General features: G+C 37.9%; 1 protein-coding gene across 2 annotated transcripts in view; it reads right to left on the reverse strand.

The window, feature by feature from the left end:
* Positions 1-268: 268 nt before the first annotated feature.
* Gpd2 (glycerol-3-phosphate dehydrogenase 2) overlaps positions 269-18,767 on the reverse strand; it is a 174,141-nt gene continuing 155,642 nt past the window's right edge. For both annotated transcript variants that reach the window (XM_045147796.1, XM_045147797.1), the window contains exons 10-17: positions 15,866-16,000; positions 15,452-15,627; positions 14,797-14,928; positions 13,010-13,168; positions 7,670-7,782; positions 7,507-7,585; positions 6,776-6,874; positions 269-3,500 (exon numbers count right to left, since the gene is read on the reverse strand). In XM_045147796.1, the coding sequence (XP_045003731.1) occupies positions 3,375-3,500; positions 6,776-6,874; positions 7,507-7,585; positions 7,670-7,782; positions 13,010-13,168; positions 14,797-14,928; positions 15,452-15,627; positions 15,866-16,000 (1,019 nt within the window). In that variant the 3' untranslated portion in view covers positions 269-3,374. The remainder of the gene's footprint in view (positions 3,501-6,775; positions 6,875-7,506; positions 7,586-7,669; positions 7,783-13,009; positions 13,169-14,796; positions 14,929-15,451; positions 15,628-15,865; positions 16,001-18,767) is intronic.

Genomic DNA, 18,767 nt, shown 5'->3' on the forward strand with positions numbered 1-18,767 from the left:
ATAGAGTTGCACAAATACAGAAATCATGCCCTTAAGGCTAAAGCAACAAATTAATACAAATAATTCTGGTCGCTTCATAACATTACATTTGTCTATGCAGATATTTCACCCTAGAAATAAAGCTACAAAGGTCTAAGGTAAAAGAATTAATGTGTGTCATTAAAAAAAAAAATAGATAGCTTCTGAAAATATTTTTAAACTTTTAAAAACTTACCAGTAATTAAAGTTATTTGTCTGACAGAAAGTGACAAGAAAATGCCAGCCAATGCACCATTTTAATCAGTTTTATTGATTCATGCTTTCCTTCTTATTCAGTTAAAAACAAGGCACATTAAATATATCCTCTTACTGCTCTATAAATGCATGCAGCTCATTCTGTATATCAAAAGTAATAAATAATGGTGATAAAATACCAAGACAGTTATAAAAATGACAACCCAGCCTCAAACATAGTATTTAACAGTCCAATCTAGAACAATAACCCAATACAACACATAAAGGTGCCACAATAAGAAAACATGCAGTGAGAATGTCCACTCCAGTACTGTGCTAATTCCTGATATTCTTTAAAAACTTTTTTAAGGGCTTTTATTTGCTCTTCAGAAAAGGTTTATATAATGCAAAACAGTGCAAGTTACAGCATCACGGACTTCAATATGGGGTTACATTCATATGCAAAAGAGTCTTCACAGAAGCATAAAAAGGGAACAAAAAAAATCAATGATGACCCCATATTTCATAAAATTACAATAAAACTTTTGTTGTACAAGAGAGGAAGCTGCATATTTTAAAACAGATAAAAATCAAGCCAGAAACTGAGGCAGAACAAGATGCATGCACTTACTAGCAGAAATCTTAGTTACACTCAGTATAAACTAATTGAAAGCATGGATATTGCAGCATGACAGATATGAGGCAGACAATCTTGGCTCAGTTAAACAAACGAACAGAAATCCAGCATTATTACTATTATGACAACTGAAGTAGAGGCTAGTTAAAGGAATATCCAACTTGCCACACAGTTGCGGTTCCTTCACCTGAATCCCCTGAAAGGCTCTTAAACTAAAACATTTGGTTACAGAAAGGTGACCCCTGCACACCCAGCCCAACACCTCAACAAGTCAACTGGTATTAGTTTTACATGAAAAGAAGGTAAAAAATGTTGTTTTGTATTCAGAATGGGTTTTGAAGGTGCTTATTCCCTTGTGTCTTTTCACCTTTTCTGAAGTCAGGTTTAAAAAATTTTAAAGCTGTACAGATTTAATTAAACTTATACAAAATGCTGGGTGCTTTATTCCCAGTAATGACTTGAAACCAGTTCATGCAAAACGAATCTCTAGGATTGGTGAAGGAGCCTGCTTTAGAATTAGCAGATTTTTAGCAAAAGCAGATATGCTCAAATGAAGAAAAGTGCGGTCTTCTTTGTCCTTAAAGGAACTTCCCTCATAGCAAAACATTCAAAAGCAAGACCTGCTTTGCAAGCACATATCTGCCTAAGTAAGTCGCATTCTAAACCCAATCCCTACTGTAAGACAATCGGGGAGGATACAAGCCACGGTTATCTTGATCTAACTAGAAAAGAGAGAAAGAGAGAGAAAGTATACATGTACAACACTGTCACATCATCTGGGATGTTTTGACGGACAGCATTTCCACCTATTTAATGTCACTAGGTTATACTCAGTGAAATTTATTTTCTTGATAGAAAAACTCTAAGTTGCAAAGCCACATGTATCCATTAATTTAGAAAGTCAGTGTAAAAAAGAAATCACACTTAGAAAATTCACAGTGACACCTGGGATCATCACTAGCTCTATTTTTAAGTTTTCTGAGTTAAGATGCTGCTTTTCCTGTAGGTCTTATTTGTTTCAGATGTGCTGTGTGGGAGCTTGGGTAAGTGAACCTCCAAGTTTATGATAGACAGGCTCATAGTCCACATGAATGAAGCAAAAAGATATCAATAAAGTTGACATAAATACAAAGGATAGCACAAAAGAGTTTTATGTGCCAATTTATACATGTACACAATTCAATCTGACCAAAAAATAAATGTGAAATAAGGATTGCCCTTCCTATTTCAAACAAAACCTGATCTTTTAAAAAAGTAGTAGTTAGCTTCAAAAGAAGGATAACAAATATTAAGATGACTCCCTAAAAATGCCAACAAAATAGAGCAAAATCATCCAAAACTGGTATTTTTCATTTGACACATTATTGTTAAATTTGATGCGCACTGGTGTAGTATATATGTACTTGCATATCTTTATTTTTTGTTATTGTTTAAAAAATTAGAACGTTTTCTCCCATTAAGTACAGAAAGTGAAAGGCTTTCAAGTAAACAGACTGTTCTTAGATATTAAATAGTTGTGCCTTACCTAATAGGTAATTATAATTAAAGTTAACTAAAATCTATTCACTCTTATCCTATTATCTGTTTGCAAGTACTACCCCAAAAGAACTGGTTTGACAATACCATCTGCTACAAAATATAGGACTTGAAAATTCTATCATCATATTATTACTCCTGTAAAGACTGGAAAGATTTGGTCTCATCCTATTATATCCAACTTACCACTTAAATGCTAGTTTTAAAGTAAGAAAAGCAAGGATATTTCTGGCAACTCTCACAGTTAAAGAAAACCAGCAGTGAGTGGGGAAAAAAACTGAACTGCTGAGATGAAACTATCACTGTAGCTCCCACAAATGTCAGTGCTGTCCCTATCTTACACCTGCGATTCTGGAAGCCTTCAGACTTTCTCTTTCAGACTTATAACCAGATCGAAACCAGACCTCAACTATTTTTTTTTCCTTCCTCTCCTGCTTAACCAGCCATGCTCCAAACCTAACACTGGGCAGCATGGTTTAGAAGACAGAGGCTGACAAACTGGAGGAAGAAAGAGCCAAGAAGTCTCCATATCCCTATCATTGCAACAGGTGTTTCTTATTCTTTAAGAACTAATGCAAGCTTAAGAGCTGAGAGAGCATTACAAAGTTGTCTCTCCAGCTTCTTTCTCCAATTTCGTCCAAAAGATTCTGCCTCCAGAAATATTCAAAATATATGAATAGAAAAGGAGAGTGTCAAGTCTAACAGGTCACAGGATGAATGCAAAACATTAAATTAATGTGCATTGAAGATGAGAAAATATACGTTTTAGAAACTAGATCAACGGGAAAATTCAAATAAAGTATTGGGAAATTAGGTTGGTAAATACACCAATGTCTTAGAAGTTTTGGAATGTTTTCCAGTGTTAAAAAAAAAAAAAAAAAAAAAAGGTCAGCTACCATAGCCACTATTTAGAGTGGTTTAAGTCATCTCTGGTTGTCAAATGGTGTTGCTGTCCCTATGTTGTCTGGCATGGATTTACTGGTCAGACTCACAATCCTCCACAACTACGGTCCACGGGAATTGGAACTCTTCGGTCAAGGTTCTCTTCAGCAGTTTTCATCAGGATAGCAAGCCGGCTTCCAGACACCCTTCCTTTCTGAATAGCACTCATCAGCTTCAAGAGAAAAGAAGCAATACATGTAGCAGGCAAGCCAGCATATAGATACCCTTCTTCTTGGCCACTTAAGGGTGGCCATTGTTCCCGGCACAGGAAATTAAGTGCTCCATCTAAAACCATAGCATGTACTTGCTTTCTGAGCATTTCTAAACAAAAAGGGACAGGAATTTCACTACTGCTGAAAAAGACACCCACCCAGCACATCAGCCTTTCTTCAGAACAGGTGTATGGGTAGTGTGTGTGGTGCATGTGCACGTGGGTGCTGAAGCATGCATTCCGTGTGCGAGGCTGGAGGACAACGTCACATGTCCTCCTCCATCATTCATCTGCGTATTTCCTAGAGGTCTCTCTCTCCTTCTTTCTCTCTCTATGAACTAAGAGATGCAGTTTTCATAAGACCCAGAAGTTCTCAGGTCTCCGGCCCCTGAAAGGCTGAGGTTACAGGCATGCATAGCCACATCCAGCTATTTAAGTAGGTGCTGAGGAATCCAACTCAAGTAGTCTTGTACCCTCTCTGGTCTTCATGCTTGCACAGCAAGCACTCTTAGCTGCTGAGCTATCTCCCCAACCCCATATTTTGCCTTTCAATACGTATGTGTCACTTTAAAAAAAAAAAAAAAAGAAAGCAAAGAAAAAGAACCTTCAAATATTAGATTTTTGGGTTATTTATTTATTTATTTACTTTTGCTTTTCGAGGTATGGTCTCACTTGAGCCCAGGCTATCTGGAATTCACTATGGAGTCTCAAGGTGGCCTCGAACTCACGGTGATCCTCTTACCTCTGCCTCCCGAGTAGTAGGATTAAAGGCGTGAGCCACCATGCCCAGCTTAGATTTTTAATTCAATAATAAAATCATAAAAGGAAATCTCATGGATTAATAAAGACAAAACAGGATCTACATTTAACTATCATTTTTCACTGTAACTGTGTAACAACACTGAGTCCCCTAAATCCAAATTCCTTAAAGACGTCAGTTCTTGGAAATATACCCAGAGATCTGCCCTAAGAATTAAAAACATTCTACTACTGCAATTTTAGCTAATTCATTTTTATCCAGTGGATAAAATCAGAATTAGTCCTGAAATGACATGCTGTCAATGGGCAAAGGCCTTTCAACTAGAAAGCACCTTGTAATTATGTGTGAGGATTTCCCATCTTTTTCACACTGATGTGGTATCATTAATTATTTGCCTTTGCTTGATCTCATTTCCTTCAACATTTTTACTTAGTCACTTAAAAAGAACAGAGTTACCCATTCACCAGAAAAAAATATGTATGAATATTCTTTAATATCTTTGGGGATGTAGCTTGTAGAGATACATTTCTCAAAAACAAAACAAACAAACAAACAAACAAACAAAAAACCCAGCTCTGCATATAAGTCTGAGGCATCATCTGCCAAGGGGCTGGATTAGAATTCTGTGACCTTATTAAAAGCTGTTTCACAGTGATTGCTTACTGGAGATGGACTCCTACATGCACAAGTGTCAGTACAGTCAGTCCTTAGAAATAAAGTCATGCAACCAGACTGTATGTAGAGAGATCATCCAAAACGACAACTGAAAACACATGTCTATATTCCTAAAAGTTCTAACGAGGAAAGCTTAGTATTCAGAAAAGGAAATCATCTTCTCTAGCAAATTTGGAAATGTGCTTTACAACTGAGATATAGTTTATCTAAGGAATGCTGACTGAATCTAAAGACAGTCTACTGTGTATTGTCTTTTTGACCTATTCTAGGAAGAGCCTGCAAGTTTACCAGAGGTAAACACACTGCCAGAGCTGAAGTTTTCTTTCAGCCATAAATAGTAAATCATGAAGCAACCTAAATATTTTCTTTAAATCATATTGTAAGAAAAAATAGTATTGGGATATGAATATATTGTAGGGGAGTAATGTCACCATTTTTTAACTTGAAGCTTATGTGGTATACTTACCCCAAGCATCAATAGTCTCTTTATCTTAAAAAGAGACATAAAATACTCAATTATTTTAAAATATCTACAAGGAAACTTGAAGGTTTGTTAAATTATTTTCTATGTGTTTAACTCTATTGCATTCATGAAAATTACCGAAACCCCAAGCCACAGGTCATATTCATAAAATTAGATTTTTATTGCTTCTAAAATCCTAGGTTTTTAAAGCATAAATGCTGTTGTTTATCTATAATGCACAGGAAATCAAACACAAGCTATTTCTTTAAGAAAAGTTTTCTAAAATTTTGAGAAAATAAAATGCTCTCCACAAAACCTACACAAAAGGATGTATTAACCAGTTGCCTATTCCCCAGGAATACATTCTAGACCAATTTAAAACTTGCACTTAGTTAAGCAATACAGTAAAGAACTAAAGATTCTTTTTTGTAATGCTAGACACAACCTGTGAAAATTTTCTGCATTTAGATTCAACAATGCTCTTATCTGAAGCTCATCTCTAGAGAGACAATTACCATTTCCTTTGCCTTGATCTTGTTTGTTTAACTTGACACAGTGAAGAAAGGGCTGACATTGACCAAAATCCCCAGCATTAATTTATTTCATGTTCAGCATTCATCATTGCCATGGTGCAAGCAAGACCTGGCATTCATTTGAAACACCTGCCCAGGAACCAGGACGGACGAACCTGGATGCATTCTTCAAATGATCAGAGTCCTATGGACAGCTACACATAATGTATGGGTTTATTGAATTTCCTTTTTTCACGGACTTTTAAGGGATGATGCAGAGCATCTAGTTTGAGGTTAAAGTAACAAAATTTATTTTCTTTGTGATGATAGAAATTAAGTAATTGAAACTTCAGTAAGTTGAAACGTGGAAATGGAAATATTTAAATTATATGGTCTTGACCCCAGGGTAGACATTTCCTTCCTTTTGCCTGTCTGGTTCTTCATAATGTAAAAATCAAAAAATTATTTTTGTAGGTGAGCATGATTCTTAAATAAATAGAACTATAGTTTTTAACTTTTTCCATAAAATATTACTCCCCACATGAGAAATATTATGTTCTTTTCTTGATGTAGGTAATGGTACAGCATACTTCTTTCAAATGCATGCTTCCAATTTAATCTGTTGAGCCATAATCACATTGGATTTAATTAAACTGCGTACTATAACAGAACATCTCATAAAAAGAAAGAAAATTCAGTGTACTGCGCAGAGCTGCTAGCTCAAGCTTGTTTTGTCAGAATGAAGTGGCCAGTGTGTAGATTCCTATTCTTAGGATAATGAGAACCAAGAGAAAAATAAAAACATAAGTATTTCACAACTACTCACCTGCAAAAATTCATTTAGTTCAACCTGTCCATTTTTGTTCAAATCTACTTCATTCAGAATTTCATGCAGTGTATTTTCATCCATTTGCACGTTGATACTCTAGGGAAAAAAAAAGCACAGAATATGAGATTTAATTAAAAATGGTGCCTATCCTTTTCCCAATCTCACCAAGCTGTCAAAAATTTTTTAAAAAGCTCCACTTTTAGACAATATTAGATGAGAAGACATCATCCAATTTATTTTTATTTTTATTTATTTTTATTTATTTATTTATTTATTTTTTGTTCATTTATTTATTTGAGAGCGACAGACATAGAGAGAAAGACAGATGGAGGGGGAGAGAGAGAGAATGGGCGCGCCAGGGCTTCCAGCCTCTGCAAACGAACTCCAGACGCGTGCGCCCCCTTGTGCATCTGGCTAACGTGGGACCTGGGGAACCGAGCCTCGAACCGGGGTCCTTAGGCTTCACAGGCAAGCGCTTAACCGCTAAGCCATCTCTCCAGCCCTTTATTTTTATTTTTATTTTTGAGGTAGCATCTCACTCTAGCTCAAGCTGACTTGGAATTCACTATGTAGTCTCAGGGTAGCCTGAAACTCATGGTGACCCTCCTACCTCTGCCTCCCGAGTGCCGGAATAAAAGGCGTGTGCCGCTATGCCCGGCCAATATTTTCTTTATATTCTTCCACTTTCAACAACTGATAATAAACAAAAAAAAAAATGTGTATATTACCTCTAATACACGCTGAACATCAACAATGGTGATAAAACCTTTTTGGTCTGCATCAAACTTATGAAATCTCTTCTTGTACCTGGAATACAGGATTGAGTAATGAAAAACATGTACTCACACAGAAGAAAGAAGAGAGAGAAATCTAGAACCTTATGAGAAGTACCTGTCAATGTCTGAAGGCAGCAGGCTAATTTCAGAGCGATCTGTTAACTGCTCAGATCGAGATTTATAGCCCATTTCATAATACAGAAATTTCTTGGCTGTTTCAAGTTCTTTCTAAAACAGAGATACAAACAAAGTTCAAGGATTTATAGAAATAATTAACTTTTTCTTTTAATCTTTAAAAAGGAAATTGATCCTCATCTACTGAAGCAACATATATATTTCTTCCAGGTTTTTATGGAAGTACAATGAATTTGCTCTCATATGCTCAAGATACAGACATTTCCATTAATTTACAAGCCTCCTCATGACCATCTTCATTTGACTATATCCCCTGATCACTAGGTCCAGGCATCCCCACTCTGCTTTGGGTCATCACTTTTCTTTTACTGGAATTTTACATTAGAAATTTCATAAGCACATACTCTTCTGTGTTTGATTGTTAAGTCATAACATATTCTCTGACTGGCATAAAACTCATTTAGAGTGCCTCCTGGCTACTCCTCACCAATGTTTGCTCAGAAATTTAAGAGACAGTGAGAGAAAGGCATTAAATTCTTCTCCTCTACAATTCAATAATATATTGTGTGTCACCTTGAGCAATGATCTTGATCACGTCCTATAAGCATTCTTTTAATTTCTGAAGATATTTTGTTGCCCTTTGCATTATTTTTTCTCAACAGTTGGCAAATCCTAATAATGTGATGCTCACGTTGGATCATTATGCACAGAGACACTGCCTCTTACCCATAACTAATGGCTAACCCCACAAAGCACGACCCATATTCCCCAACAAGGAGAGTCCCTGCAGAGGGGCGAGGGCAGGGAGGAGGCTAACAATGGAATCAGCATGACTGTATACACACTGTGTGTACGTAACTAATAATTTTTTTAAATGTGTTGCTCATACAGTCCATATTACTCGTGATTATCATCTTTTCACTTCCATCTGTTATAAATTTGACGTTTAATCCTTTAATTCTTTTTTCTTGCCTCTCACTTTTCCTTCTTGTTGCAATCAACCTGGAAATTATTTCTCTTTGTGAGACTCTCATTCTAATTAAAGGATCTTTTCTTTAAAGTCCCTCAATGATAAAAACATATACCTCTTGCTTGAAAGTTGTAAAATCAAACCCTTCAGGGCAGCATTTCCAAAAGCAAGTCCTGAGGGAATGCTGACCCCCTTCCTGCTCAGACCTTCCAAATGTGAGATTGGTTTGAGACACAAAAATGTTCTCTTGGAAACCAATAATACAAATAAGCATTTCACAGGTTCCAAATTATCTGATTTAGAGAAATTAGTTTTCTTTAGTTAACAGAAAAATTTCCAAAATCTTTAACCATGTAGTCATGTCTTAACACAACTTGTATATATGAGTCTTTCGAAATCCTTCCTACTAAATTCTTCTGTCAATCCCCAACAACATCAGGCAACACTATCAACACTAATCAGTTTTTTCACTTTAGCTCACTTTCCCTCTAAATATGCCTGTGTTTCTATATGAAGATACACATGCCTTTTTGACATGTGTATATGTTATATCTACACAGTTAGGGTCCACTATCCTTGAAACTATGAGCTATTTATTATTCTCCTAAAATATTTGGTCCAATGCTCAGTATACAAGTCACTCATTAAGTATTGACCAGTAGAAAGAACCACAATTCATCTACAGAGAGTTATTTATCACCCTGCTACACTCTCACTTTTGCAGGTTAAATAATCCCAATGCTTTTAACCTTTTCTGTGAAATCTAACTTTCTAACCTTTTAATACTTTCCTCCCCCCTTTGTGCTCTCTAGACAGTCCACAGTTCTCATTAATACTCTTATGTCTCAAATAGTGAATAATAACTTTAAGTGTTTTACTGTTGTTACTTTTGTAAGGATGATAAAATAGTATTTCTAGGCACATAAATCAACACGTAAAAATTAGAAATAAACATGAAAAAGACCAAATATAACTGTCTTATAGAAATTTCTTCCTGTTTACTACTTTTTACCTTCTGAATTTGAAGCATAAAATATATTCCTACATATTTACATCATACTACCCATGTTCTTTGTAAGAACATGTTATCCATAATCCTAACAATCAGGGAATATGATTGGCAGGGACATAGAAGTAAGCTTTCTTGCTTTATCTGATCAAACTGAAACTCAAACCCTGAAGCCAGTGGCATAGCTAACACAGAAGCAATGAGGCTGAGTGGAGATCAGAAGACCAGCTTTCCGCCCCAGTTCTACAATGTACTGCTTACATATAAACTGCCAGGGACTTACTTTGTGGGACTGTTTCCTAAAATATAAAACACAGGGAAAAGTTATCCCTCACAGCTGGGGGTGGCATTGCATGCTTCTAATTGCAGACTTGAAGGCTGAGACCAAAGTAACAGGAGTTTCAGGCCAGCCTGGGCTACACAGGCTCTGTCATATAATATAATTCTCAAAACACTGAAAGAAAAAAAAAAAAAAGGACTGCCCTTCACAGAGCTAGGATAAGCACAGCAATGTTCTCCACTTGACCAGTAATTTCTGCCATCAATTCACTGCTGTGTACTGTATTAAAGTGACTACAAAAGCATACACCCTTTAATCCCAACACTCTGGAGGCAGAAGTAGGAGGATGGCTGTGAATTCAAGGCCACCCTGAGAGTACATAGTGAATTCCAGGACAGCCTGAGATAGAATAAGACCCTACCTTGAAACACATAAAAAAACAAAAAACAAAAAAAAAAAAAAAAAGGAAGAAGAAGAAGAAGAAGAATAAAGAAAAAAAAATCATACACAGGGACATGGTGCCTCCTGAAGATGCTGATACTCTGAAGTCAAGCCTCTAAACTCACCTTTCCTGGATGACTAGTAGGGAATTATATCATCAGTACCTATACCATACTAAGAACACTTTAAGGACAGCCCACAAGCCCAATTCCTCCCTTCACTCTCAGTCCAGGATGCAGACACTCAATGGTGTCCATTCAGTGTAAGGGAGAAAGGAGAATTGTTTCTGAACTTTGAAAAGTGGGTCTTTATTAAATCTCAGATATGCTGGTGCTTTGACCTTGGACTTCTCAGTGCTTGGAACTGAAAGAAATGAAGCATACAGTCTATAGTATTTCTGATGGAGCAGCCCAAACAGACAAAGTTACCTTCTGGTCTCCCTCTTAATCTTCTCACACCTCCTTTAACATTTCCAGCTATTCCATTCTCTTTCTTTTGTATTCTTCTTTATCTCTGCAATATCTAAACTTGGAGGGCTCCACAGTCCAATCTCAGGGCCACATTCCTCATCTAACAACAGTAACTTCCTCCATGGCTGACAGATTAAAAGAAAGTGAAACATTCACGCACAACCCAGGCCTAGAGTGACATATTCAGTGACCTGGATTATGTTCTCATAGGATCCTTAATTTTTTTTTTTTCTTGTGTGTGTGTGTGTGTGTGTGTGTGTGTGTGTGTGTGTCCCCATGTCCTAACTCTAGGCCAGGCTGGTCTGGAAGCTCCATCTGTAGCACCAGACTGGCCGTGAACTCATGGTGATCCTCCTACCTTAGCTTTTTAAGTGCTGGAATTAGAAGGTATGCGTTACCATGCTGATGGATCCCCCAAGTTCTTAAGGTGAGAACACTGGTTTAACTGGAGGGAAACCACTATATTGATTTTTATGAGAGATACCTAAGTATACATCAGGGTGAAAGAAATAGATGTGTTTAAGTTTGAATTCGATCATGATTTGAAGATAAATATAATAAGATTTACTAATGGATTTAGATAGTGACATTAACATATGAAAGGGAAAGAGCTACTTATGATATGGAGAAAAAGACCATAAGAGCAATACTTGGAAGAGGTTTGAGGTGGTTCAGAAGTGGCCTTCCAGTCAGGTGTGGCACACACCTTTAATCCCAGCACTCAGAGGCAGAGGTAGGAGCATTGCTGTAAGATCAAGGCCACCCTGACACTCCATAGTGAATTCCAGGTCAGCCTGGGGTAGAGTGAGATACTACCTCAAAAAATCATAAAAAAAAAAAAAAAGTGGCCTTCCAGACTGTGAGAAAGCCATTCTGTGAGGCATGCTGGTTTATACCTATAATCTCAGTATTTGGGAAGCAAAGACAGAATGATAGAGTCACCAAGGTCAGACTCTGTCTCAAAATAAATAAATAAACAAAAAAACAAACAAGAAGTAGTTCAAGGAGGAGAGTAGAATAACTGTGCCAAATGTTGTAACCTAGTCAAATAAAATTAGTACCGGGAGTTGATACTGATCAAAGTGATGTTCCAGGTGAGAGTGGGCATGGTTAATACCAAGAGGTGATGACAATAAAGCCCAAGTGGAGCATATGGAAGAAGCCTAGAGGAAAGGACAGAACCCAGTGAATGAAGAAAGAACTTCCTGCATATATGAAAATGCTGAATGTCCCTCTTGTCAGGTCAGGACACAATGGAGTTATAGCAGGAGGCGACAGAGATAAGGAAATGGGTCATCCACATTCCTCAAGAAATTGTCTAGCCATTAATGATGCCCAGGTCTACATTTACTGCCTCCTTTATCTCTCACAGGGTCACTTCTGGTCTCATCCTATGGCTAATGTAAAGAACAGAGATTTACTGCCTCAACAAAGAAATTCCTTCCCTTCCTCACCTTCCCCCAACTGAAGCCCTATAAAGCCCACTATTTGTAAGCCCAAGCTGACTGCTCTGCTCTTGAGAGTCAGTCCTGGCAGCTCATGTCCCACCCCAATAAAAACTTCCATCTTTGCCTCAGAGTGCTTTCTGTGGTCTTGGTCACTCCTGAACCTTATACCTCTGAGTATCACAATAATTTGGGATAGTCAAAAGGCATAAAGATCTTCTGCTTATTACAACAAACCAGGCATATGTGTGTGTTAAAATGACGCATGCTTGCATCATTGACTTTATTTAATTTGGACACAGATATAAAATATAAGTGATATGAATGGTAAGCACTTGCTGCTCAGGCAGCAAAGCCACTATTTATAGCACAGGGTTACAGAAACTGAAAGTCCACCAATATGTTCTAAGAGCATTTCAAGTGAAACCTAGAAAAGGCTGTACACAACCATCTTTTATACCTCTTTTTCAGGAATCCTGACTATGAATTTAAGAGCATTCTCAATATTTTCCAAGAACAACAAAAGTTTGGTATAAGAATAGCATTACATTTTCATAAGACCAAGCAATATTAGATAAATATACATAGAGAAATTAGAAGAAACAACTATGATTATTACCAAAAATTATGTTAGCCTATATAAACCAATAAGAGTGTTTCCTGTTTTTAAAGGGAACTGCAGTGGTGAAGATTTCTATATCGTACCTGTTTCCTAGAATCACTCCAGTTCAGTTCTCTGCCCATTAGCTCAACTATCCTAGGAAGGGCTTCCTCTGCAGCCTGAACATTGAGAAAAGCCAAGCGTGTCCGACGTGAAATAATATCCACGGCAGTGCAAGCATACTCCTTAATCCCATATTTCACCTGGATTCAAACACAATCATTTAAAGTTTCACATAAAAATCATAACAAAAATTCATGTTTTGAAAAGATGGTATTTTTATTGACCCTCTGGTTCCCTAGCAGTAATAGCACAAAGAACACCATCGGGAATCACTACCTGTCAACCAAAGGATGTTTGGAAAATGGGGTAAGTTGGACAAGAGTTAGTGCCTTCTTGCTGAATACAGCCTGACATAAACATGCTTCTCATCACTTGTAATTACACACCCATAGTAATCACTTAGATCTCTTTGCTGGCCATGTTAATTTACATGGCTGAATAAGGAGACAAAAGTTTGGTTTTGCTGGGCTGGTGGTGCACACCTTTAATCCCAGCACTTGGGAGGCAGAAGTAGGAGGATCGCCGTGAGTTCAAGGTCACCCTGAGATTCCATAGTGAATTCCAGGTCAGCCTGGGATAGATATCTCAAAAATAAAAAAGTGAGGGCTGGAGAGATGGCTTAGCGGTTAAGCGCTTGCCTGTGAAGCCTAAGGACCCCGGTTCGAGGCTCGGTTCCCCAGGTCCCACGTTAGCCAGATGCACAAGGGGGTGCACGCGTCTGGAGTTCGTTTGCAGAGGCTGGAAGCCCTGGCGCGCCCATTCTCTCTCTCTCCCTCTATCTGTCTTTTTCTCTGTGTCTGTCGCTCTCAAATAAATAAATTAAAAAAAAATTTTTTTAAATAAATAAATAAATGAGTTTGGTTTCATGTCTGCAGACTGTAAACTTTTCTGTCTTGGAGGACAGGAACCTTGAATTCAATCAACAAATGCATGCCTACAGGACACTGATTTTTTTTTTTTTTTTCCAATTTGATGGTGGTGGAGGGAGTGCTGGGTGGTGATGGTGTTTTAAGTAAAGTGAATTACAAATAAATATAAAGCAGGTTCTCTACTTTTGTATTAACTTGAAAATATGATGTGAAATTTGAGAAATTGTCAAAGCAGGACACTATGACATCAGGCAAGATAGCAGTGGCATTAGCTTGTGTTACAAATTTACAAAAGGGACAAATGACTGAATTCAAAGACTTGGAAAAACAGAAATCCATTCCTTTATACTATGACCACTATCAATGTTATTTGAGAATTAAAATTCTAAGCTGGGCATGGTAGTCCATGTCTTTAATCCTAGCACTTGGAAGGCAGAGGTAGGTAAATCCCTGTGAGTTCAAGGGCACCCAGAGACTATATAGTGAAGTCTAGGACAGGTTTGGCTACAATAAGACCCTACCTTGAAAAACCAAAAAGAGAGAGAGAGAGAAGAATAAAATAAAATTCTATAAATGGCTGGGTGTGGTGGCGCACGCCTTTAATCCTCGCACTCAGGAGGCAGAGGTAGGAGGACTGCTGTGAGTTTGAGGCCAACCGGAGACTACACAGTGAATTTCAGGTCAGCCTGGGCTAGAGTGAGACTCTACCTTGAAAAGCAAAAAAAAAAAGAAGAAATTCTATAAATGAGACCCTACCCTGGGCACTCAAAAACCTTACTCTACATTTAGCTGATGCATGTGCATTAAAATGAGTCACACATAATTGTTAAAGATGGATAAGGAATGGATGAATGGTATAACATGGCAGAAAAGAAGTTCCTCAGTGACCATTCACATACCTCTGCTTCAATATATGGAAATTCTGACACCAGACGCACTCCAACAATAGGCCAGCGTTTTCCAGTCACACTTGCCATTTTGGCCACCTCAAAAGCCTTGTCACCATAAGTGGTGGAAAGGTGCTGTGCCACCTACAGAAACATAACTGCATTAGGCAAGCACTTTGAGTATCATTCCTTCTCCATGCAAGCAACAAAAATGTACGTGCTTATCCTGTCAGCTCTCTTACAGCCTGTAACTAATAGTTCTCAGAGAGAATTAGGTTCTGATTCGGTGGGAGGAAACCACTTGGGCTCTGAGTGCTTAGGCCAGCACTAACTTGGCTGCTCATGAATCATTGTATCAATGACGGATGGAGCTTCAGGCAAATTTCCCTCCCAGTATTGCTGCTGAGGAACAGCCTTCCTGATGCTCAGGATGGAATTTTGGAAATTCTGAACAAGCCAAATAAACAAAAGATTCCAAAATAGAAACTCAAATATACATTGCTTTTTAGGCAACTGTAGTAAAGTTGCATCATCTTTTTTTCTTAGTTTATTTTGTGATACACAAGTGAATTGTACCCAGCACAAGGAAGCACTAAGCCATGGTTACAGACATGTTACTAGCAAGAATGAGAAATTAAGTGAAGTGTGAGCTAGTGTAGCAACATACCTCACTCTCAAGCCCATAATCCTGTACAAGCCTGATGTAGAGTGTGGGGCTCCAATCTTTGCCTCCTTGAAGGAAGAGCCCAGATGTCCTACTTGGTCCTGCTTTCAAGTTGTGAATCTTGATAGCAGCATTCACAGTATCTTCTGCCATAGACCGGTAAGTTGTCCACTTTCCACCTACAAAGGAGCTGATATATTAATTGACAGTCCTTATTTTTCTTATACTTAAGTATTTATCAACTTACTAATAACAACAGGAATGTGTTATGTGTAAGAAATATGGCAAAATGATGTGTAAGACTCTCCTCTGAATCATAAAAGAAAACACCTATTTATCGGAGTCAAGGGATTCTCATAGAACAATCCAGTTGCTTCTATCTAACATGTATCCAAACAAGAAGTACGTGAGTCTTACCAGCTATTGTAATAAGGCCACTCTCACTGATATCAACAACATGATTCCGGGAGATGGACTGGGTGTCTGCAGATTTAGGATCTGTAACAAGGGGGCGGATGCCACTCCATGCTGCCAAGACGTCTCCTCTTCTCACTGGATGAGTCAATGCCAAGGGTTATGTGTATTACTAAAAACATTCCAACAAAAGTATGAAATAATTAATACACATGAAAGCATTCAGCAAGAGGAGTGAAGGAGGGGTATTTTAGATTGAAGAAAAACATTAAAAATCTGAGAGGCCAGATGCAACAAACACTCAAAAAAGTATTTAATTTGGCAGAAGCAAAGGAAATCCCTGGTAATGATAGAGAAAACATAGTAGGGCAAAAATGGAGAAGTTAGAAGAACAAGAAAAAGTACAAACATGGGCTGGGAGATGGCTTGGTGGTAAAGGGCACTTGATTACCAAGCCTATTAGCCAGGGTTCAATTACCCAGTACCCAAAGCCAGATGTACAAAAATGTCATTTGCACCTGGAGGTCGTTTACAGTGGCAAGCAGCCCTGATGCACTCTCTCTCTCTCTCTCTCCTTATAAATAAATTATATATATATACATGTGTGTGTGTGTGTATACACACACACACAAATAACCAGGTATAGTGGCATATACCTTTAATCCCAGCACTCAGGAGGTAGAGGTAGGAGGATCACCATGAATCCAAAGCCACTCTAAAACTACATAGTGAACTCCAGGTCAGCCTGGACTAGAGTGAGTCATTATCTTGAAAAACCAATTAAAAAAAAAGTAAAAATAATGAAAAAGATTAATTAATGGTTAAATTTCCTTCTAGAGTAAATCTTGCTGTCTCTTTTCGGGGAAGTCAAAGAACCTTATTAAATTAGCCTATAGCAGAATGCTTTCTCTCCTCACCAATCTTACTCAGTGAGCAACTACAGCAGGCCCAGACCTGTGCAAGATATTTGACATTTTAACCACACAAAATATCATAGTATTGGGTATTGTCTTCTCACCACCCATGCTGAAAAAAATGTGACTAACTTGGGAAAACAACATATGCCAGGCCAACACCCCTTTTATAGAGTAGACCAGCATCAAGCCAACTTCATCTGGTTTTAAAGCTTACATGCTTACTCATTAAGCCACTAACAATTTTCATGTTCTGCTCCTTTCCTTCTCTCACCCCTTACCTTTAGAACTGACACAGAAACAAGCCTATTGGCTCTTATCAATAGCTATGTTACAGGGTAATAAATTCCATCCATACTCAAACTGTCATGAAATTATCCTATCTCTGCCTCAAGACTCATTAAGTTGCTGAGACAAAGTGACTTCTTTCTGAGTACTCAGCACTAAATAAAAGGTCTCTGTTATACCTTCTAAGAGTCAAGGAACATTGCAGAATGAGGGAAGAGAAGAATATAAGAGCCAAAGGATGGAGAGGAATGATTTCAAATGCTGCTCTCAGGGCATAAACTGGCTAGTGGATTTATGATCTAAGAATGACTGCCATTACCTGCACTATATTGGGCTCATCAACATTTTGTCATGGATACTGGAAAAAGACAAAATAAATAAATAAATAAATAAATTGAAAAAGGACCAGTTGGAAAGAAGAATTTCAATAGAAAGGGTAGTGAGACAAAAGAAATTAATAAGAAGGGATTCTGAGCAAAATACATGATGTGCAAGTATGAAAATTGTCAGTAAAAAGGCAAAAAATAAAAAAGTTAAAAATTAAATCAAGAAAATGAGAAAATTAATGGTATAGTGATTTAAATCAGAAATGCCCCCCCCCCCATAAACTCATGTGTTCTGAATGCTTGGTCTCCAGCTGATGACAATTTGGGGGATGGAACCTTGGTGGAAGAGGTAGGTTGTTGCGGTGAACTTTGGGGTGTTACATAGCCAGCTCCATCTTGCTAGAGCTTGGCTCACTCTCCTGCTGCTGTTTTCCTCCTGCTGTGGCACAAGTGATGTCCAGCCTCTGCTCATGCCATGCTTTCCCCTGCCATCCATGAAGCTTCCCTTCCAAACTATAAACCAAAATAATACCTTTCTTCCATTGTAAGTAGCTACTTATAGCAGGGTGTTTGTTTTTTTTTGAAATTTAAATATTTTACTTATTTATTTCTGAGAGAGAGAAAGAGAATGGGTGCGTGAGAGCCTCTAGCCACTGCAAATGAACTCAAGACACATGTATCACCTTGTGCATCTGCCTTACGTGGGTGCTGGAGAATCAAACCTGGGTCCTTAGGCTTCACAGGCAAGTGCCTTAACTACTGAGATATCTCTCCATCCCTGGATGGATGTTTTGTCTCAGCAATGAAAGGTAATTAGAACAGATGACATAAATAATACATAAATTGGGGGCTGGGGAAATGGCTTAGTGGTTAAGGTGTATGCCTGTGAAGCCTAAGGACCCCAGTTCAATTCCTAGGACCCATGTAAGCTAGATGCACAAGAGGGCCCATATGTCTGGAGTTCATTTGTAGTGGATAGAGGCCCTGGCATGCCCATTCTTTCTTTTATCTCTATCTGCCTCTTTCTCTCTTTCTCTCTCTCTCTCTCTCTCTCTCTCTCTCACTCTCTGTAATCAATAAAATATTTTTTTAAAACTTAAAAATAAATAAATTTAAGCTGGGCATGGTGGTGCACACCTTTAATCCTAGCACTTGGGAGACAGAGGCAGGAGGATCACTGTGAGTCTGAGGCTAGCCTGAGACTACATAGTGAGAACCAGGTCAGCCTGGGCTACATGAGACCCTACCTTGAAAATCAAAAAATAAATAAATAAACAAGTTTTTCCTATCTCTGGAAAAATTCAATTATCTATCAGCATTATGATTATGAACACAAGTAGTTTATTTTAAAACTAGAGAGTTGCTGAGTAGCATTTG

The sequence above is a fragment of the Jaculus jaculus genome, chromosome 4 (genome assembly GCF_020740685.1).
Source record: "Jaculus jaculus isolate mJacJac1 chromosome 4, mJacJac1.mat.Y.cur, whole genome shotgun sequence".
Taxonomy (NCBI): Eukaryota; Metazoa; Chordata; class Mammalia; order Rodentia; family Dipodidae; genus Jaculus; species Jaculus jaculus.